Raw genomic sequence first — 24,470 nt, forward strand, 5'->3', positions numbered from 1 at the left:
CAGTCCGATTCTTTTCATTTAAGTTACAGTTATGCTCTGCATTGTGCTGCTGCTTCAACTGTGCAGTCAAAGGATTATGAATAAGCATATACTTTCTATCCCGGTAAACCCCTATGGGTGCACCTTGTGAGGGCAAACACATTCCATGTCTTATGAAAATAATATGTTTGTTTAGATGGTTTGTTTATCATGTCAGCTGCTGCTTGATTTACTTCATAATCCCCCAGCCATTTCAAATCAGTGTGTGTGTGAGCACCAAATTAATCTATGCTTTTCAATTATCTCTTGAAATTGCTGATGGTCATAATCAGCCCGTAATGGCAGTTCCATTGAGTGAAGAACAACTGCAGTACGGTGGTGTTGAGGGATTAGCGCCCGGGCCGTTATATAAGAGAATATTCTGTTTGAATCTGCACAAAGCCATCAGATCAGCATTTGCCTCTAATCTCATCATGCCTTTCTTCCCCCTGTGTTGCTGTTTATTTTTTTAAACTCTCTGTGTGTCTTGTGTCCTTCTGTTTTGCATTTATTTTAATTGATATTTGTCGTTGATTTAGGGAATGTTGTAAGAATAACAGGCCTACAGATTCGTTTAGTTTGTTGGGGTTTGTCAAATTTAGGTTTAGGTCTGTTGAGTGCAGTTTGTTTTGTTTGACTTTAGTTTAAAATGGATCAACACTTTTTAGTTGGGGAGGGGGGGGGGGGTGGTTAGAGATTAAGGGTTAGATTAGATTTGGATTTGTTGTTTTAAATTGGACATGGTGTGTGTTTTTAGCTTACTTGGGCTCAGGAATTAGCTTTCTAAAAATGTACAGTAAAAGAGTTGAAATGATTGGAGAATGTGGCTGCTCAGATTACTGTGGTGTGGTAGGTGTTAGCATTTACATTTATGAATTTAGCAGATGCTTTTATCCAAAGCGACTTACAAAAGAAGAACAAATCATTTGTCAAAGAGCCAACAATCGTTGTTGTACACAATGCCATGTTTATTAGACAACACTAGATTAGGATAGGAAAATACAAAAAAAAAAAATGCATTGTGTGTGTGTGTGTGTGTGTAAGTGCATTAGAGTGTGAGGTCATTGAATGTTTTGTTGGCTTAGATCTGGTCCTCATTAGTGTCCTGTGGTCACTTGTTTGACACTCAGCAAGAGATTGAGTCAGGCAAGGTGAGCACACATGCACACACACTAACATCACACACACCCACTCTTTGCCCCCCACATACACGCATAGCTGCTTGAAGTTTGGCTGCTTGATTTAATATTATTATTTTATTAACCTAAAATCAAATATTTTCAGTTTAATTTGCACTCGCAAGCATCCTAATATAATTTTGATACATTTTATAGCAATTTTTTATCATGTAAAACAAAGTGATTAAACCTAACAAAATATTGAATTAATTTATCAAATTACAGCATTTCAATTGTAAATTGCAGGTTAACAACGACAACCAATTAAAGTGCTCAATATGTATATTTAAACATTTCTGTCTTAAAATGCATTACAGTAATATAACATTTATTGGGGTTTCAAAGGTAGCGTGTTTTTTTACAGTAACTGGGTGATGACATCATTAGAGGGAGTAGCAACCCATAGCAACCCGTACTCTTCTAGATTCCTACTGTTTGTGGCTTGACTATGGAAAATGACTGGGAGACTGAGGATGTGGGGAACCATCAAATTCTTGATGGACAACAGCCCTACAATTGATCAATTATCAATGCTTGGTGTGAGGAAAATGAGTGGAGGGTTGGCCTGGTGTCTTATGGTGGCAACGCATTCTCACCCCAAGGCGTCACCTTTGACCATGCTTCAATATTTGTCGTTTTAGGCGCCCTTTAGCGTCACTTACATGACGCGATCGTACGGCGTCATCTAACTGACGCTAAAAGAAAGCGTCAGTTAGATGACGCGGTTAGGTTTAGGTGTGGGGTGGGGGTAGGGTTACACGCAATCCTAGGGCATCATCTAACTGACGCTAAAGGGCGCCTAAAGCATCAGATATTGAAGCATGGTCAAAATGCTTCCCAAGGCGTCAGTTAAGTGACGCCCTGGTGCTAACCCAGATAACATTAGGGAACAAGCCAAAGTCTTTTCAAAATCTTGCCTATAGTGGAAGGGAGGCGGAGTGTAAAAAGTACCAACTTGTCATATTATATTCATCATTTTGCTATAAAAAAACATACAAAACAATGGTTGGCGGTTCTCATCTTTATCTAAGCACATTGCATTATCTTTGTGAAAAATGTAACCTGCAATTTACACTTTAAGCCCTTTTAGTTCCCGACAGGCTATTTCATAGTGGACACTGAAATGCTGCCAGCCAAAAACTGAACTCATTTCTTCCCTTAAACTGACAATTGCTGGGTAATTGACTCGATTGGTATGAGCTTAGAAATGACTGGGTCTTATAAGAAGAATTTATGCTGCAATCTTTTTATCTGGAATACTGCAGCTTTCTCTAAAGCTGTTATCAATTAGGATTAAACAAACACAACTAAAACACAACTTTACTATTAGTATAGTTTATTTAAAGTGTAGTGCAGAGATAAACTCATGTAGAAGCTATGTATATTTTTAATGTTTTTATCCTAGTGCTTCCACTGTGAGGCAGTATTTAGAGAGGCAATCTTAAAAGTGAGAACCACAGTTTACCATTCAGTTTTGATGTGTGTGGGTCTTGTTGTTTTGACACTGAAATCTGCTTAATATGTTGATTTCATGCAGAAATGTCTGGAAGAGAACGTGCTGCTTTATCCTAACTTGTTAAAGGGATAGTTCACCCAGAAATGAAAATTGTAATTGATCCATTACGTACCCTTAAGGCGTTCGTTATGAACTGAGTGTTTTAGTCCAACATTTTCTAAAAAAACACGATCACTTTATATGATGAAGTGATTGAATTTAGGCTTTTATTCACAAATAAACATTCATCAACTTACACATGAATTATGGTAAACGGAAGCTCAAGCATCGTGAGAACCAATGAGGTTCATTCTCGTGTTTTACGCCGCACGTTTGATCTTCTGCAAGAACCAATGAGGTTCATTCTCTTGTTTTACGCCGCACGTTTGATCTTCTGCAAGAACCAATGAGGTTCATCAAGAGATTTGTTCTTGTACTGTACGTCAAGCAGGTTCGGTTGAGCTTCTGTTTATGTTCGCTGATCAGTGTTTATATGTGAATAAAATCCTAGATTTTTCTTTTTTCATCATATAAATTGATTGTTTCTCTTCAGAAAATTTTGGACTAAACTTCTCAATTCATATGGATTAGGTTTATGATCTATTTATGAACTTTTTGAATTGTCAAAGTTTCAGTTGCGCTGTCAATAAAGGGACAGAAAGCTCTCAGATTTCATTAAATTGATCTTCATTTGTGTTCCGAAGATGAACGAAAGGCTTGGGAGTTTGGAAATCAAGAAAGTGAGTAAATGATGACAGCATTTTCATTTTAGGGTGAACTATCCCTTTAATTTAATGAAAAAGGACAACAACTGGTCATTATTATTTCCTTCTCAAAACTTTCATACATATAGAGATGAGTGTGATCAGTGTGGTCATTAGATGTGAGTTCTCAAGGGTATGGAGGTTACAGACAGCTCAGCATACAGAAAGGATGCTGCAAAGATGATGCCGCCCTTAACCATTCTCAGCCTGATCAGCATATTTCAGTTTCTGCATATATTTTAGGAATAACACAAGGGACATTCACTGGAAGAGAAGGATTTCCAGACAGTGAAAGCAAGTGACCTTTAAGATATCAAACTGTGTAAAAAACATCAGCAAGAAATGTCACAGATTCAACAGAATATGCTGCTTATTATTTTTTACAATATCTGTTGAACAAATAACTTAAAGGTTGTGAAAGATTGCACATTTTCTATACACTCATGAATGCTTCGATGATGTTAGTTTTCTCATCTGTTTGGACAATAGACTGACATTTATGCTTGTTCCTCAGTTTTACACACTTTTAACCCTTGGTCATCATCTTAAAGGGTTAGTTCACCCAAAAATGAAAATTCTGTCAGTATTTACTCACCCTCATGTTGTTCCAACCCTGTAAGACCTTCGTTCATCTTCGGAACACAAATTAAGATATTTAAGATATTAAGATCACTCCTGTATAGTCCAAATGCTTCTTGAGGGAATGACTTGCTGGCCTCAAAGTCATTAAAGGACAGCGTTAAAATAGTCCAAGTGACTACAGGGGCTCAATCTTATGTTTATCAAATGACAAGAATACTTTTTGTGCGCAAAAACAACAAAAATAACGACTTTGTTTCAACTATTCGTTTATTTCTCCCTCTGCACGAGTCAGGTTACTAGTTTAATAGCGTAAGCTTCTGTTATTGTACATCACACGCATCACACACATGACCAGCGTCGGCCAATAGTGAGCCTACGTGTGACGTAGCTCTACGCAATCACACTACGTTAACTGACTACAGGCCCATAGAGAAGGAAGTGAATAGTTGAAATAAAGTCGTTATTTTTGTTTGTTTTGCGCACAAAAAGTATTCTCGTCGCTTGATAAAGTTAAGATTGAGCCCCTGTAGTCACTTGGACTATTTTAACGCTGTCCTTTAATGACTTTGAGGCCAGCAAGTCATTCCCTCAAGAAGCCTATGGAGTAGTATGCAGGAGCGATCTTAATATCTTAAATATCTTAATTTGTGTTCCGAAGATGAACGAAGGTCTTACGGGGTTGGAACAACATGAGGGTGAGTAAATACTGACAGTATTTTCATTTTTGGGTGAACTAACCCTTTAAGAGACAAAAAAGCACCTTGTTTTTAATGGATTTTCAGTGCGGCACAACAGGAAAGTGAAAGCCGGACCTTTGAGTGTTTTATTGTATGTCAGAAACATGTGACCTACCCCCTTTTTTCTCAAAAGTCTGTTGGGGGAAGTTAAATTCACAGATGATACTGTCCTTCAGCATTGAATGTGCTTTGTTGTACAACTGAATAGCTGAAACTAGCATGTTTGACTTTAAACATGGATGACTCAAGAAAATAAAATGCTGTGCAAAGTAATGGCTTTCGCCACAATTTAAAGTCATGAGGTAACCACAAAACCAATTTTATTTTTTTTGTTGGGGAAGGGAATCTAGTTTATGCTGAGTAGTACAGAGTCATATGTGCTTTGTTTTGTTTGTTTCTCGTCTTAATTCTTAAATTCTTTCACAATTCTTAAAAATGTGTTGGTTGTCTATTTAAAGGGACACTTCATCCATTTGCATTAAGCGTTGTATCTTTAGAAACCCAGTCATATTTTTGAATGGTCATGGTTTATTACCTTATTTTCTTTTGAGATGGGAGAAATAAGGATTTAGGTGTTTTACTTCCATAATGAAATGTGACTTCCTGCTTATTATGACGCAAAATGACGATTTTTACGTCATAATAAGCAGGAAGTCACATTTCATTATTTCATTTCAGATAGAGTCCGTCAGCTGCAGCGAATTTCAACGATGGCAATTTCTCATGAACAAATTCTCTGAATATGCTTTTCTGGATTAGTGGGTGTGGCTTGCGGAGCTTTGCAATGTGGTGCATTGTGGGTGTTGTTGTAGTCTTTCATACAAATGCGTCTTTTCGCGGTCAAGAGGGCACCAAATTAAAAAAAATATTTTACATTTCGACTACATATATGATCCACTTTCAATAAGATTAATGTTGAAATGGGTGAAATCCTCCTTTAACCCCAGATCAAGTAAATGTGTGATGTTTAAATGAGTAGGTAGAACCGCGATAATCTGAGGTCACCGGCTCTCTTTGACGAGTTAGGGGTTACCAATAGTATAGAAGTAGCACTATATCAACACTGAGATTTAGACCAAAAGAAAAAAAAACAATTCAGCATAAAGGCATGACAAAGGAAATAGGGTCAAATTAAACTCCAACATTCACACAGTCATAGAAAAAACAACAGTGATGCAGACAGAGCTGTATTTACAAAGCAACACAGACAAAATGCTTCACCTAAAAATGAAATTTGTGTTATCATTTACACTCATTCATTTAATTCTAGTAAGTATGACTTTTCTTGCATGGTGCACAAGGCGCACAAATCTAGCAGAAAGTTGTTTGTTTTTTTCCATCGGATGAAAGTGAACTAACACTGTTTTATATATACAACTATTATCAAAGTGTTTCCAGAGGCAATGGCTAAAGCAACACAAGATCCAAGTAAAATGTCAAAGTATCACTATAATCATGAATTTCTCAGAGCATGTAAATCTACTTTATGAATTGTTAACAATTTGTGGCTGTAAATTTACATGATTATTATTAAGTAACTGTTATTTGTTAGAAGCCATGTTTTAATGCAAATTATTCATCGCTGCTTTAAACCATTAAGGTTTATAATACCATCATAATTGCAATTTTGAAAAATATGGAAATCTGTTCAGACAGTATACTGGCTTATAATAATTATAATCTTGATAATTGCTAATATAATGGTTTAAATTACATATTAACATTATCATGTGCTTCTCATGTTGGAATGATTTCATTTTCATAAATGTATTATTCTCCAAGGTCTGCGTTTGTCATACAGTATGTGCAGCTATTTTCTGTTAAAAGGGCTTTGAAGGCTTTATCTCTTTTTGTGCCTATATGAGTTTTTAATTGACCTTCATTGACTCTTATCTGAGGCAATTTCCATTTTAATGAAAGAGTTTTGACTTTGGGATAACGTATCCCTCTTTCTTGGGCGTAATTCTGGCTTTTCACATGAATACATTAGCATTCTGAGAAGAGAGTATAGTTATACTCATTTATACCCAGACCATTATTGTTTATGGATGGTTTTCTGTTAATTATGCTTTCTTTTTAGCTTTTAGTATGTTGATTATGCTGATCAAACATCAACATCACAGTTACGTCCAAAGATGTACCGAAATGGTTATCTTCAGACTCTCTAACACGCTCTATTTTTTTCTTTATAAATGTCTTCTTTCCTCTCACAGTGAATTAATTTGAAGGATTTTGTTTCCTGGGAAAACAGGGAAAGCCTCGGTTTTGTTTCTACAGCATAATCTCATCAAACAACGCTTCCCTTGGAGACTTTCTCCTCCCGATGCCGTATGTCAATCTTCTTTGTGTCTCGTTAGTCATGAACAAAGGCCCCGCTCAATCCACCTGCTGTTTGGAGCGGGAATCATCAGGCTCAAGGTCTCAAAAGAGAGACATGTCACTCACACATAACAAGCTAATCAGCAAAGATCTTGGCGGCAAATTACGCGAAGGGACTTACAATGGAAAACGTACTTGCCAAAAAGATTTTTAATGAACACTTGGCAGTCTGCGTATTGTAACTAATGCCTCTTGTGCTTTTCATACGCAGATGTGTTTCTAAATTATAGGAAGCTCTCTCAACCTATAATAAGGGCTAATTTGCACACACCTTGGTTAATTTGTATAAACTCTGCTTCAGTCCTCTCAAATACACCACAAGGGGGCTCTGTACATTTCTCTCTCTCCAAAGACCCACTTTGAAAAGTGGAGATAAAACCATCAAGTGATAAATTAAGTAGTGCATTACAACACTGACTTAGTGTTTCAGAAATGTTTTGCCTTTCATGGAAAGGTGAAATGGGGTCCATATGTCTTAGACCAATATTAAAAAAAATCTTTTTTTTCTGCATTTGTCAAATAATTTAATAATTTAAAAAGTATATATTGTCAAACTGAAATTGTATTGTATATATTGTACAATACAATTTCAGTTTGACAATGTAAAAGAACAGCTGATCTTTTGTACAAACGGAGTCACGTGGTTAATTAACTTATTTGATTAGTGACGAAAACATTAAATCCTATAAAACAACATCCGAGGTTTAGCTTACCAAAAACCTTTTTTTTTTAAGTCCAGGTTTTATATAGATTCTGAATGCCAGATTTTCAATGTTATTCTGACCTCTACAATCTTCAGTCATTCAGATCTCCATCTGATGAGTATGCCTTTTAACAGGGCTTTTGTAATTATATGAAAGGCCCAATACTTCAGTGACCCTTCAAGAGCATGACTGGGGTAATAAAATACCACATTGGCTTTCTCTCAAGACCTTTCTCAAGATGTCAAGGTAATTCATGAACTGTAAAAAAAAAAAAAAAAAAAAAAAGACCCTCTACGTTATTTAGTCCTTTTGTTTTATGAGGCATGTTCTGTGCATTTGCTGCCTGTCACACACTGTGAGAGAGGACTCACAGCTGGGTAGGCCAGAGGTGAGCAGACACTGTCAGGACATCAGATGTTAGTGCACTGATGGGACCTCAGCCTGCCGTATCTCATCCCCATGACAGCCATGCACTCCGTCACCCTGATGCTGATAAAATGGATGCCCGCTGGATGGAGTGGATGTCTCTGTGCTATCCACACTTGCACAGTGACTGGCTGCGTCAGCCAAGGTCAGCTTAATGTAAGTGCTGGTGCTCGTCTGCTTGAAAAGAAGGGAAAGAAAAGGGATGGTGTCTGATAATGTGGTAATATACCTCCTGTTTAAATAGTTGAACTGCTTTTAAGAAAATATTTATATTAATTCTGTCAGCGAATTCCGAAAGTCCTCTGAAATACTCTGCATAGCTTTGTTTGACCCTGATGAAGAAACACTGGTATTTGATTGTCTAAGTCTCCAAAGCAGCTGTTGCTATGAGAGTGTTATCAACAGTTGTACTCCTCCATATAAACCCTGAAAGTCTCTTAAGGGAAAGTAGGGCATATACATGACCATATATATAATTTTATGAAACAATAATCGTAATAAATTGATCACATTTGACAGTAAAGATATTTAAAAGGTAAAATAAATATGTTGTTATTTAAAATCAATATTTTTATTCATAAATATGTCCGCAATGGTGTACAAATACCTCTGCCAATTATCTGACTTATCCTCGTAAATGAAGAATTTATTATTTTTATATACATGGGATGGGTAGGTCCAAGGAGGCTTCCATGTAGTTCTGCCATCTTGAAAAACTATAATAGCAGAGAGGGACAAAAGATTACCATGACCGGAGATTACAAAAAACACGAGTAAGTTGCCCGCTTTCTTATCGACAGTAAGTCAATGCTAGTCTTAATTACAAGCTTTTTTTCTCATTGTTTGGTTGTGTACTTTATTTTATAGACGGATGAACATTTATAGTTAAAAGTTGATGACGGTATCTAACAATGTACGTTCTTCAGAAAATATAACTACTTATTACAATAGTTCATGTTTTTCACAGTCAGTAATTCATACAGTAAGTAACATTCGTTTGTTTGGTGTCAAGTTGCTGTTTGTATAAAATAACAAATCTGTTCACCTGAAGGGACACTCCACGAAGTGCTGTTAGAAGACATCCTGTCATAGCTTTTTGGTACATAATGGCTACCGTAGATGCAAAGCGCTGGAGAGCACAATTCGTTTGAATGCAAAATACAATTTCACCGCTGGATGGGAGAAAGTCCTCCACATTGTCCCTTTAACATTTCTAATAATCATAGAATACTGAAGAAAACAGTTTCCACAAAAAGATTTCTCTCATGATAACTGTGTTTGGCATGGTAATGGGGTGTGCGATATAAAAAAATGATATCTCGAAATTTTGTGAGTGTATGCACCATGCAGCGTTCAGTCTTTCCGCTTGCATTTTCGCAAGTGCAACTGGCTATTTAAAAATATTATTGTGTTTACTGTATTAAAATAAAGCAGGTTAGCATGACCCAGTTAGCCTGTTGTAACATAAATTGGATTTAAAGATGACAAATTACCTATTTCTTGCTGCAAGCTGCCATTGAAATGATTGGAAAAGTTAATGGATAACCCTCTCTACTTATTATGGACCTTGTGGCCCTATGCATTAAAATAATGCAGTGATGTTGTATTGTTATCACCGTGCTTCAGGATTCAATGAGTTTACATTTGAATGGAGTTGCATTTGTTGATCATTTGTGCGCTAACTTAAACATTTCATTGTCTTGATTTGAATTTGCTTTTGAGAGAACTTGATTGTATTAATTATAGCACTTTATTGGTTTACTTTGCCATTTGCTGTTATAAGATTCTGCTCATATACACCTATTTGATCCTTGCTGTCCTTGACATTTGTGTCTTGCACATAGATGCTTTTACTTAATCATCTCAGTCTGGGGTTTGGTTTGATTGGCACTTGGCATTAAATGTGTTAATGATGTCAGCACTCCCTCCCAGTCCCAACCACCAAAAATGTTAACATAAGCTGAAGACTCCCTTGAACTACACCCTTATTTGTCTTCTAGAGGTGCATCTAAAGTGCAGTGTTTTCTATCTATGAAGTATTGGGTAAAAAAAAAAAACAGAGAAAAATGTTCTCCACCACCATATCTCCTCTCCTTTGACCAGAAATGTAAGATCATGGACTAGTTGGCATCCATGTCCTTGAGAGGCTGTTGTTCATGGGTTATCAGCTGTTTTGAATACCTAAAGCACAGCTTCTATAAAAAGGTGCATGAACATTGCAAGACTGAGAAAAGTTTTAAAGTAAAGTTTTTGTTGTTGTTGGTCTTAATTGTCAGAGCTACTTGTCAGAGTTTTGAATTGCTGTAAACAAAATTAAATCACTGTTACAGTACAAGTGAAGTATTACTTAAAAAAAAAAGATTGTTCAAAAAGTTGAATCAAAGCGATTTGGATTGGTCAACATGGCCTACACAGAGCATCAAACAAACAGAGATCCTTACGGATTCTTCATTCAACCCAGTTCAGTGCAAACCCTGCCTACATAACACTGAAACAAATACTAAACCCACTAACAGATACACCTCAAATAATAGCATTAAAACCAATTCACACTGCACAGATGTATTTGAAATAAAGGCTTAAAGGGTTAGTTCACCCGAAAACAAATATTCTGTCAGTAATTACCAACGCATTCTCACCCCAAGGCGTCACCTTTGACCATGCTTCAATATTTGACGTTTTAGGCGCCCTTTAGCGTCACTTACATGACGCGATCCTACGGCGTCATCTAACTGACGCTAAAGGAAAGCGTCAGTTAGAGGACGCGGTTAGGTTTAGGTGTGGGGTGGGGGTAGGGTACACGCGATCCTAGGGCGTCATCTAACTGACGCTAAAGGGCGCCTAAAGCGTCAGATATTGAAGCATGTCCAAATGCTTCCCAAGGCGTCAGTTAAGTGACGCCTTGGGGTGAGAATGGGCTGTAATTACTCACCCTCATGTTATTCCAACCCCTTAAGACTTTTGTTAATCATCGGGACACAAATTAAGATATTTCTGATTAAATCTGAGTCTCACTCCTCCATACGCTTCTTTGAAACTTGCCAGCCCAGAAAGTGAGAAAATACATTGTTAAAATAGCCTAAGTCACACTGATCTAACTGTAAATACATAGTGCATACACATTTGAAGTGTAAAATTGTCATTAGATTGAATTGGAACAATTTAACCTGCTTTTTCCAGTCTTTTATATAACGTTATATAAAGTTTTTAGAGAAAGAAAATGCGATGGCTAATGCCGGGGACACACTTAAGTTCACTTGACTTAACGACTCGCTGAAACATTCTAAGACTCTGAACTGAACACATTACACACCCTACGTTTCCAACGACTGGAGCAGATTTTTAGACATGATCAGCCATAAGTATCAAAATACGTTCACAATCGGCCTTACAGTCGTTAAGTTTGTCCCCGGCCAAACTTGAGGGAGACCATCTAAGCATTTTGTGTAACTGGTCCCTCTGGGCAACTGTAGACCTGGAGAGCGCTCTGTTTCTTCTGTCATAAACTTACCTCCCACACACACACAAGCACTCAGATGCATCACTTAGACTGGAGGAGGCGTTTAACCCCTCAGGCAGCAGAGCCACGATGTATTGTGACCAGCCCAAAAACTTTCTCCGAGCAGGCTGCCGTGGTAACTAGGCAACCGGGCTCCCTCATAATGAAGAACTCTTATGCGACATGGTTTCTGTTTGCAATTGTCTGTCCTCTCTCATGATTTGTGCATGTTTTGCTCTTAGATATTAAGAAGATTACTGATGAATTTACATGAGCAGCAGTTTTCTGTGCTATTGTATTGATTTGAATCGATATGGTTTCTTTTTCATTTTATATTTACCTATTATTGTGAAAAGGTCCATCATCTTTAATGGGTTGGAGCAGGTGTTGTTACCCCAGGCACCATGTTTTGTCTACATCAGCTGAATACATTTACTCTAGAGTCGCAAAATCAACAGTTAATTGCTTTGTCCCATGGAGAGTGGTGGTTTCTGGTTCAGGTCAGTGTTCAAATCTTAGGTTTAGACGCTCATTGAGTTAGGTTGTTAGAGTGGCTTGTGTGAGTGCATGTAAGAGAGAGTATATGAGGTTCATTTTTGATTTTGTGAGGAGGCATCATGATTTGAGTCAGTTAAGGTATTTTTGTGTGTGTTGATGCAGCTGGTGAAGTAAAGGACTGCAGACTGTTTATGAACCTTGCCTTTGGAAAGAAAATCCAAGCTTGTTGGCCTTTAAACGTCATGTTTGAAATGCGGCATGCAGGTTTCACCACACAAGTTTCTGTGTGAGTTTGTGGTGTTTGGAATGACTAGAGACTGGCAATGTGTGATCCTCAGTCAATAAATTAGATTATTCTCAAATTTATGCACAGTTTATAAAATTTTAAAAGGTCTGGCCCCCACATGTTTGCGTGAGTATATCTGTTACCGTGGCTCTGTGCGGACCACTAGAATAGTTTCCGTATATAGCTGTACTGTACCCTTTCGCTATTCAGCATTTGGGCAGGCAGCCTTTGCTATCGAAGCTGCAATACAATGGAATATAATTCCAGACAATATAAAAACATGTGATTTGTTTGGGCACTTTAAAGATAATATAAAAAAAACATTTAAAATTTTCACAGCAATGTATCCACTAATTTATTATTGGGTAATATTATTTTTCAGTCACATTTACCTCTTTATTATAGGGTTGAGAAGGGGTTGTGGGTGGACATATCGTTGTATGTTGTGATTTTAGTGTGTGAGTGCGTGTGTGTGCGTGTCAGTGAGGTCATTAAGTACATGTTATATGCTCTTGAAGAATGTTTGATGTTTTATGTTTGATATGCCACATATTCTTGAATAATGTTGATATTTTAATCTGTGTTGTATGTATCTGTATTTATTTGTGCCGGGGGACTGCAGATGTAAATTAGCCTATAAGGCTAACTCTGGTGTAATGCATCAAATGTTTACATTTATGTTATTAATTGCACATGGTCCCTTTTAAATAAAAATCAATCCAATCTAATCAGTCGTTTAGTTTATGATGCTCAGATTTTCTCTGTAATTATTTACAAAGTTGACAAGTGCCAAGTGTTCAGATTTGTTGTCAAAGCCAGGGGGCAATTATATTTGAAATCATTTATATTTCTAAGGGGGGCCATTGGCTTCTGCAATCATGTTTTAATAATTTTGCGCAGTGGATGGAAACCAACCCATGGCCCTCTAATGCCCCCTAATACCCCCCATTAGCGCCGACCCTGTTTGTCGTGTAGTGTAGTCAAGCCTCTAGGAACATAAAAACACATCATATAACATAAAAAAACCCATATATTTATTGTTCTTTTTACATTAGGTCTCAAATAATAGTATTCAAAAATATGGCATTTATTTTTTATTTTTAGATAAAAATTATAAAATGGTGTTTTTTATTCTCACTTGTAATGACATGGACTTCCTGTTTTCTAAAATTAGCCCTCCTCGTTCACTGTCCCTCCTCTTATCCTCAAATTTCTGGATATGATGCAGAAACCATTTAGTTAAGGAGTTTAAAAAGCTGCTGAGTGCTGACACAAATTATTATTTACCTGATCCGTATCCTGTTGAATCATGTCCAAGTTGATCAAGTTGAATTCTCCTGGAAAACTGTGTTGTCAAGTTCTATACTGTTTTCTGATCAAATGACCTTTGTGTGGTTGCCATGTTTGATTTGTGTTCACAACTGTCGTGCAGTTTATAATACTGCCTTCTACAAATATCAGTTCAGATTATATTCACTTAAGTTCTCTGAAACATTTGGAGAGTGAGAATGCAAAAATCAGAGACTTTTAAGCTGTAGAAAAATGGGTCTCTGTGTTTGTACTAGAAAATAAATTCTATTTTTTCTTCCTCAACAGTGCAGGAGTCAGCCACACATCGGACTGAGGCATGTCACCAAACAACGGGTATGTTCTCCATTTGTTTGCCTGTGTTATGTCTTGTATGGAAGAGGAAGTATTGATTTTGGAGCTAAGCTGCAGTTACCCTGAGGCAGAAAATATCAATGATATTTTCCCATCACTGCTTTTTGACAGCCAGACCATAAATATACCAAAGATAAGTTTATATACACTGTAACGCACACCTGATTACTTAATATAGTATTACGAACTTATATACTGTTTAATATTAGCTGTAATTATGGCAATACATCATTTTCATAAGAAACCATATCCAGGCAGTTTTCTGTTACATGTATTAATTAAAATAAAGAGGTAGTTCTGCCCTCCTGAACAGAGCAATATACTGTCATTAAAATGAGGGTAAGAACAAATTTATGTGTACATATAATCTACATGAAATATATATTTTTCATGTACAATTATTAGCGATGCACAATCTTTTGAGAAATCAAGCTATGAATGATTGATTTCTACTTTCTAGTAAAAAAAAAAAATTTAGGCATTTACTCGCCCTCATGTAGTTCCAAAACCAAAATGATGAGCTGATATTTAAATATATATATATATATATATATATATATATATATATATACCGTATATATATATCTTCATTTGTATTTTGAATATGAACAAAAGTGTTGTGGTTTTGGAATGACATGAGGGTAAGTAAATGACATATTTCCATTTTGGGGTGAAACAAACTTCAGGCTGAAATAAGAGTATTTTAATACAGAGAAAATGAATTGGTTTTGTATGAAAGGAACATCTAATCTCTTCTCACATCAGTCAGTCTCATGACATCACCTGTCTAATGAAGAAGAAGGTCTTTTTTACACCTGTATGAACAGCATGACACCAAAGCACTCCATATAGCAAGACTGTAGCCTGATCCACTGTCCCTGCCCTTCAGACAATGCAGTAGTGATGGGGATCAGGCACAAGCTCTCCATCAAAGCCCAAAGCTCTTCCCAGTCCCCATTAACACAGGGACCTCGATAGCCCCCACACTCCATATACTCCGCCATCAACTCGGCACTGGAGGCGAGGCTTTGATCCTTGCACGCATAGACAGTCACGGTCCTTCTGAAGAGTGCGTCTAGGAATGCTTAAACATGACTTTCATCTTCCGAAATTCGGGTTCACTTTTTGTCAGCATGTGCTCCACTTGTTCTCAAGGCAGTCGTGCCCAGGCTCAGCCGCACCCAAGGTCGACTGGGTTTATCTGACTCTTTGATACTAAGCATTTGATGCCATTTTTTTTTTTTTTTTGAGACAAGCAGCTGAGTTCAGAAAGACAGTGTTGATGGGATTGTGGAGAATGGATAGTGTTACAAAAGCTTTTGTGTAAGAGCCAAATTGTAATAAAAACACTTCATTAAAAAGTGACATGAAGGGGTATTTATTTATGCAGTGAGAACTACAGTTGGAACCAGTGAAATCTGACGTTTACAGAAATAAAAAGATTTTGTTTTCACTGAAATTAAGACTGAGATGAGTGTATGAGACCAGAGATGGCCCTGAGATGAGTGTATGAGACCAGCATGAAAATTGGGTCTCGTGTTTCATTGTGTGGTTTTCTTTGATATCAAAAGGCTCCTTGGACTGTGCTTGTGTTTTTGGTTGCACCCTTTCCTTTATGAGCTCACTCCTTTTTTGTACCAGTGGAGGGTTTGCATGTATGGTCAAAACATATTTTTCACTTATCAAGAAAAAAAAGTTTTATTTTAATACCTGCATATTTTATGTTTTGACAGGACCATGAAGTTAGATTACAAAAAAAGTAAGATCTCAAAATGGGGGTTTGGAAAATATCAGCATAAATCTTTACTTTGTGATGACTTCACGTTAGTTACGGGAGAACACAAATGATGAAAATATATTAAATATGTAGGGACATACCGAATGGGCAGTTTGGGATCAGTGATGTTTTTGAAAGAAGTCTCTTATGCTCACCAATGCTGCATTTATTTGATCCAAAATACAGTAAAATAGCAATACTGTCAAATATTATTGCAGATTAAAAACAACTGTTTTCTATTTGAATATATTTGAAAACATAATTTATTCCAGTGATGGCAGAGCTGAATTTTCAGTATCATTACTCCAGTCTTCAGTGTCGCATAATCCTTCAGAAATTTTTGGTGCAAACATTTCTTATTATCATTGTTGATAACAGTTGTGTTGCTTAATCTTTTTTGTGGAAACCAGGATTCTTTAATGGGAAAAAATGGGAAAAGATTCATGATTTGCAGCTGTGAAGATGAAAGGATAAAGCACACGCTTCAATCTCTGGGATTTGATTGATAAAATCTCTTTTCTTTATATTAATATACAGTAAGTGGATTATCTATAGGTCACGCCAGATGTGTTCAGCTCACATCTAAATGATAATACGTTGCACTCAGCTATAGAAGGGTTGTTTCCTCTGCGGATGCAATGGAAGCTGTGCCTCTTCAAAAAACTGGGTGAGAAAAAAATCCAGTTCAAAAATAATACTGTATTATGATATACTGTAATACTGTATTATGAAACATGACCTCAAAGAAGTGTATAAATCACTTGTTTTTCTAGTGACACTAGTTGTTTCTTATCTACTTATTTTTATGCACATTTTTGAATATCGCATACAAATAAATACAATTCTAATATAAATATATATATATAATAAAAAATAAATACATTTTAAAAATGCACATAAAAAATTTATGTGCTCAATTGAGGGAGAATAATGTTTTATCTGATTAGTAAACATGTGAACAAAATATGATGGAAACACTGAATCATTTTCCTCGATGTGCATCAAAAAAAAAATCTTGTGACTGCGCAATGGGACGAAATGTGATTCAGTATTCAAAAAGCATGCACAGAGAAGTCCAAATTAAACATGATTTAATGACTCATAAATGTAAGTACACATTGATGGCCTAAGACACGAAGCAAGCCGTTTTTGTGAGAAAGCGAACAGTATTTATATAGTATTTATATAGACCGAAGCGCCCGCGCCCTCGAATCACTTGGACGTGGCTGTGTTTACAAGAGCTATAAAGACGATATAAATACTGTTCGTTTTCTCACACAAAATGCTCGTTTCGTGTCTTAGGCCATCAAAGTGTACTTACATTTACGAGTCATTAAATCATGTTTAATTTGGACTTCTCTGTGCATGCTCTTTGAGGAGGACCCCATATATTTCCATTATATGAATGACAGACAAGAACGGTTTGACTTAAAAATATAAAAATTGAAAATACTGCGGAAACAAAGACACCTACATCTTGGATGCCCTTGAGGTAAGCTAAAATATGTCAAAAATTAATTTTAAAGTGAACTATCCCTTTAATACATAAAAATGACAGCATGCACAAAAAACTATACATCACTACCAAAGGTTGCTGAACAATGGTAACCGCATTGACCCGTCTTGTCTGCTTGACCACATAAATCAGGCCTGCGCTCTACATAAACATGCTATGCGGAGATGCTAACAACAGGAAAACTATTGATTTTCTCCTTTTTCATGTCACAAGAGCATGAGGATTTAACAGACCCTCATTATGCCACCACATGCAGTTGTGCTGTTTCACGCACGGATCTCTGCTCCAGCTGATTAAGAATGGGGTGGCCAGCTTAATAAGCTTGCACAGAGCTCCTGCTGCATTCATTAGATCTCTAGTGCTGTGGTCAGAGCTAAGATTATTACAGCAACCTGTGGTAACTTACCCATGTGAGATCCCCTGTCTTCCCTGACACCTTACAATACATCTTACTGTGTATGTGTTGGACTGGAACTAATTATGATCTTAAAAAATGTACTTGCAGGAATGTATGTCAAGTGGCTTATAAGACTCAGAGTACTCGTGCAAATTTACCTCTTTTTTGGGCTTTAATTGTGATTACAAGCCCACATAAAATGTGTTATCGTCAGCAGCCATATCACCCTGTAGCCCAAGACTGGTTCCCCACTGAAGCTAAACAGGGCTGAGCCAGGTTAGTACCTGAATGGGAGACCTCATGAGAAAACCAGGTTCCTGCTGGAAGAGGTGTTAGTGAAGCCAGTAGGGGATCTATGTGGGTCCTAATGCCCCAAAGTGACGGGGACACTATACTGTCAAATGGCGCTTTTCCATTACCAGAACCAGCTCGACTCGACTCGGCTCGCCTTTGCTCGCTTTTCGAGATAAGATTCCGTTTTCCATTGCAGGCAGTACCGCCACAAATAGTATCCGGTCGTCATAGCGACGCCTTTCGTTCCTCGTTGCCCTATCAAGCTCTCACTGGATCCTCTCTTTGGCAACCAAACAAAGGAAAGTCTGATCCTCCTCGTTTGACCACGGCTTATTCTTCCGAGTTGCTATTATAATAGTAGTAAGTTTAGTAACTATCTCTGGCCAAACTATTTAAAAATGGTGGGGATATTCTGGATACTCCGTCTGGCGCGTGCAGTGATGACGCAGTGAATGGTGACGATTCTCTCTGACCAATCAGCAGTCGGGATTGTTTTCACGTCACATTTTAGTCCGGCTCACTCAGAACCTCGCCCGATACAAAAAAAAGTACCCGGAAGCAGGTACAGGTACAACTTTTACACAGTAGAAAACTAAACAAAGGCGAGTCGAGTCGAGCTGGTTCTGTATAGTGGAAAAGCGCCAAAAGAGTTAAGCTGAGGTCCTGACAATGTGGTCCTTAAAAATCTCAGGATGTCCTTTGAAGAGTAGGGGTGTAACCCCGACATCCTGGCCAAATTTGCCCCTTGGCCTCTGTCCATCATGGCCTCCTAATCATCTCCATATACTGATTGGTTTCATCACTCTGTCTCCTCTCCACCAATAAGCTGGTGAGTGTGTGTTTGGCGTTCTGGCAATATGGCTGTCATCACATCATCCAGGTGCTGCACATTGGTGGTGGGTTGAGGAGATTCCCCCTTTCATGTAAAGCGCTTTGAGTACCCAGAAAAGCATATAAATGTAACAAATTATTAATTATTATTAGTCCAAATTAGCCTGGTTAAAACCATTCTCAGTTGTAACTGAGTTATGGTCTGGCAAAGCGTCATAGATAAATCATTCCCTGAGGAGCATCACCAACGAACGTCTCGGATAGACCTAAAACCAATCAGAGCAATGAAGGAGATGACGTATGCGAAACATCTCCGAGTGTTGTTCTTTGCTCGTTTTTTTTTTAAAAAAAGAGAAAAGTTCAAACCGCTTAAAACAGACGCGATAGCTGATTCGAACTAGTGATGTCCGACAGCGGCGTCCATTTTTGTAATATAGCCTACAAAATCTGCTTCAAAATCCCAGCGTTGTCGTCATCGTGTAAAGCCCGCCCCAACATTTCTGATTGGTGCCTCGATTTCGACGGATTGGCAAAGAGCTCATTCAAGCCCATTTCCAGACTAACTTTCAGAGCAAATCTAAATTTACTGGAAGTTGTCTGGGTTTTTTCCTAGGCTAAGTCCAAATTGTATTGAACATAACACATGTTGGGTCCAGTCAGTCTTAGTTGTATGTCTTCAACAGTTTAATGACACATTCAATTTAATAAAACATTTTCACGAGTATAATCTACTTTACTTAATGAATCAAAATTGTTAACATTGTTAATTAAAATACAATTTTTTGTTAACTTATTTAAAATTGTTATCAATTATTGTACACATCTAAATAAATCCAATAAAAACCTCTACTGACCCCAAACTTTTAAAAGGTAATGTTTTGAAATAAATCTTTTTTGTTTGTTTGTTTAAAAAAATAAATAAAGTGTAAAATAGTCTAACTATTATTAGAATTGACTTTTATATTTGAACTTTTAAAGTGTATTTTATTGCAGAGTTTCACTACATGAAATCTCAAGGCCTACAGAGAAGGACATGAATAGTTGAATAAGGTCGTTATTTTTGTTTTTTGCACACAAAAAGTATTCTCGCTGCTTGATAAACTTACAGTATGATTGAGTCACTGTAGTCACTCAGACTATTTTAACCATGTCTTTCATAACTTTTGGGCCAGCCAGTTTCGATCCCTTAAGAAGCCAATGGAGGAGTGATCCAGCTCTCAGATTTAATCAGAAATATCTTAATATGTTAAGACTTTGTTAATGTAAATGAGTTATGTTCTGTGTCTCTGATACAGCTGAAATGTTATGCTCATATAAGATATAACTTGAAGTGGGATTCCAGAACTACGCTTTATATTTGTCTTTATTTTTTAATTTTGAATTTGTATATCTTGGATAAGGGTACACAAGTTTTGCATTATGAAAAAAAATATAAAAAATCTAAGTTGCTGCTGACAGACACACGCTCACACCTTTTGTGTTTTAGATAGCAGCTGTTCTAAAGTGGGAGTTTGAGTTCACCTTCACCCAACATAAACACAACTGACCTCATCACACAGGTCATACTGTGTTACAGTAAGCAGCTGAACTTATTTATTTTACTTCAAAAACACAGCTCTTTAGAAGAGAGAGAGCGGTCATTTTTAGCATCGTGTATGGGAGAATCCAGCTATTTATTAGGTGTTATGAATCGGAGGCAGGGTTTGAAGCAAAAGGAACTTTAAACTACTCCATCTACTCAAGTTTCATAGGCTATATGATGACTAAGTAAAATTTATATACAATCATATTTTGTTAAAGTCCCCCTATAGTCAATAATTGTAACCATTAACACTTACCTTTGATCACCAAAATGACATATTTAAACGTTTAAAAAAAATAAATTTCTTCATGTCTTAAAATAGCTTGAATATAACTCTACACCCTTGCCTAATCTAATATACACTGTTCTATGAATATGCTAATTAGCCACGCCTCCACTCACGCACCAGTTCAGAGATCCATTCATTGACAATCACATATGTTGACGTCATTGGGAATAAGGTAATTTGTGACATCAGAAAACATGAGACACCAGCGATTTCAAACCGTGATTTTGGTTTTCAATGCAGTTTTAAAGGTCCCCTGAAATGGGGTTATTTTGTTATTTTATAATGTTTCCTGGAGGAGATTCAAGATCCAGTGTTGTAGTCGAGACCACCTCACTCGAGACCGAGACCAGAGAGAGTCGAGTCCGAGTCGAGTCCGAGACCAGAGACGGTCGAGTCCGAGTCGAGACCGAGACCAGTGAGGGTTGATTACCTAATTTACTTTTATTTACTTAGAGAAATCCTTTTTTATTTTACTGAATTTACTTAGAGTTTAAAAAATATTATCAGTTTAGGGTAAAAAGGTCACATAGTAGGTGGTGTTAAAAGTAATTTTATTGCAATTTGTCATGCGCAGTTTTGCACTAGAAAATCACCAATCACTGGGAGTGTCAATCAATTTAAAGAAATATTTTATTAACATACATTAATAATCATGAAAAATATTTTGAATTGAACTCGAGTGGACTCGGGAATAAGTCCGAGTCCTAAAAAAAAAAAATGTTAGAGCACGAGTCAATTCCGAGTCCAAATGCACACGAGTCCATGACAAGACCAAGACCATTAAAATATGGTCTCGAGACCGAGTCCGAGACGAGTCCGAGTCTCGAGTACTACAACACTGTCAAGATCAGCCAGACTGAGCTTTCATTTTTTCAAAGACAGAGAAAGATAGCTAAAGCTCGGTTTACACCGAGTCCTCTGTGCCCACATTTGTCCACAATTACAGGATTAAAAGGGCTATAAAGTGAATACGGTTTGAGGGCTACGAGAAAATACTTTTGCACACGGTTTGTCTTAAAGCATATTGAAAACACCACATAAGCAAACAACATTAAAAACTAGATTTTCACCACAGGGGGACTTTAATTAAAAACAATAAAGTACCATAAATTGATAGACAACTTTATCGAAGACTTTATATAAAGATAACATTTAGAATAAATAATTAAATAAAAAAATAAAAAAATTAGGATCACACCTGAGTCCTCTGTGCCCACATTTGTCCACAATTACAGGATTAAAAACAATAAAATTAGCAATAATGTAGATAATATAAGCTTTGTCATGATCAGTGATCACAGACAAGTGTGTCATGATTTATAAGTTGTGTCTCTCCAGTTTTTAGGGTTTCACAGATGGTGTGGTTGATAGTTGGGTGTAACTTGTAATCCCATCATTTCACGTGGCCATTGTAAGTGGGCGTTCTTTGTAGTCTTGCATTATGCCTACAGAATACCCGAATATTTTCTTACCGATGCCATTGTAGAAATACTAAAGTGCACCTTTAAATGGGCCTGTTTCTGCTTTAAACACCAGGCCCTAGCACTTAGCCTATCCTCTACTCGCATGGTTTTGGAAACATCTTCAGTTTGAGTGGCACAATTGCATTGCTAAATGAGGTTTGAATTCCAGAAGAGACACAACATTTCAGCTTGACCTGCCAGACATCCTTCAGCTGTCTGCACCCAGACAGAGATTTATAAGTCAATGCAGAGCATTGATTCAGATCTGTCTGTCTAAAGTCTAAACAACTGGAGATCCATTCAGTTGAGAAATCTCTCTTTGACCTTTTACCCCTTTTTACTATTCCATTAGCATTGTATACAGTAAATTCCACTTCAGCCCACTAAGTTTGCTCAAGGTTCACATTGTTAAAAGCAATCACATCAAGAATTTATTTAAAACGCACACAAGCGGCCACCAACTGTTTCATGCATTGGCTCATAGTTGTGCCTTATAAAAAAAATAATCAACCTGATGAGTTGAATTTCTGTTTTGACTCTTTAATTGGCAGTTGAAGGGGGATGATCTCATGATGTTTGTCTTGTTTGTCACTATATTTTCAGAGTTAATTCTTGAATTATAGGGAATGCAATTTCCTGAGATAACATGTAGGTGAGCATCTGTTTTTCACACACAAGCACTGTGACAGAAAACGCAATCATCTGTGTGATTAGATGGGTCTGATGCACCTGTGGCAGCAGCATGGATTCCCCCCAGTGTTTCCATTAAAGCAGAAATCTCAGTAGACACGGTTTGGCCCCTTCAGTGCCAGGGACTGATGTTCCAATGAGCAAACTGAGTGTGAAATGTCTGGTTTCTGGCACATGAGGATGCCAGGTTCCCGTTCTGCCCTTCAGACTGTGTTGTGTGCATGGTTGAAGATTATGAAGATTACCGGAAAACTTGAATCTTGCCTTAGAGCAGCCCCGGACATGCTTGGCAGTTGTTGAAGCAAACACAATGTGTTAAAGCCAAGTCCTCTAAGCATTAAGAGCCAAGTTGGCCTGAAGTTAGTACCTACATGCATTTGTTAACACTTTGCAATATGACTCTTTTTTAACATTCATACACTAGATATTATGAACTTAAAACCACAAATCTTTACAGCAGTTATTAATTCAGATTAATGATATTTGTAAGCACAGGTGAGACCACCTGCAAGGCATTCCTGCCTGACACACTTCCGCCAGTGCCTTTGGTCCGGCTTCAGAGTCGTCAGTCAGGAGCCACCCTTCACTGATGTTTCGCTCCTTTAACCCCGGAATGCCCCCTGCAGCCAGCCTTAGGATCCGTCTTTCCCCCAAGCCTGGTCCTTTCTACGGAGCCAGACCCAAAAGCTCCCTTGCTCTGCCTCTTCTGCCAGCTCTTTGAGGACTCTCCTGAGGGAACTTCAACTGGCGATCCAGTTCAGCTGTGAGGGCCCACTCCCTTCCAGGTGTCAGCAAGTACCTCTGTTACTGTGCCACTAAGTGCCTCTCCCCCATGTCTAACAAACTGGATGGGCAGGTGTGATGTTGATGGGCAGGCACGGTTCTCTTCGAGCCTTCGTGCTTCAATGGCTTTTGCAAGACTCTGTCGTGACGCCATCCGTAGCGCACCTCGGTCAATGCAGTCTTGCAGTAAGAGAGGATGTGCTGGAGGCTGGGACATTGGTGGCCGCAAAGCCGGCAGGGCTCATTTTCGTACCAGTGGTGCAGATTTTGGGGGCTTGGGAGAGTGTCATATGTGGCTCTGATCAAGAAGCATAGCCTTGCTTAGGACAATTTCCATAGATCAGAACACGTGATGGACCTGTCGGTGACAGCCTCCCAGGTCCATCTGCATTGCTGAGATTGGGTTACTGCCTTGTACTGACCTTGTAGCCCTCCTCTTCCCCCCTTCTGACTTCCGAAATCACAAGCTGTTTCCTTTCCTCCCTTGAGGCTTTGGACCATGGCTTGGGTGGTGTTCGCCATCCAAAACCTAACGTGCCATATTCCACTGCCCCTACTAACTCCTGATGTTTCAGCCGGGTTATGGCCTGCTCTAATGCCTGTGATGCGTCCCATCTTCT

At 37.8% G+C, this 24,470-nt stretch overlaps 1 protein-coding gene across 1 annotated transcript in view; it reads left to right on the forward strand.

Moving 5' to 3' along the window:
* Positions 1-24,470, forward strand: part of rasgef1ba (RasGEF domain family, member 1Ba) — a 76,098-nt gene that overhangs the window by 854 nt on the left and 50,774 nt on the right. Inside the window, exon 2 of the mRNA XM_089130209.1 lies at positions 14,163-14,210. Coding sequence (XP_088986335.1) covers positions 14,163-14,210 — 48 coding nt within the window. The remainder of the gene's footprint in view (positions 1-14,162; positions 14,211-24,470) is intronic.

Source organism: Pimephales promelas, chromosome 4 (genome assembly GCF_988280905.1).
Source record: "Pimephales promelas chromosome 4, fPimPro1.hap1.1, whole genome shotgun sequence".
Lineage (NCBI taxonomy): Eukaryota > Metazoa > Chordata > Actinopteri > Cypriniformes > Leuciscidae > Pimephales > Pimephales promelas.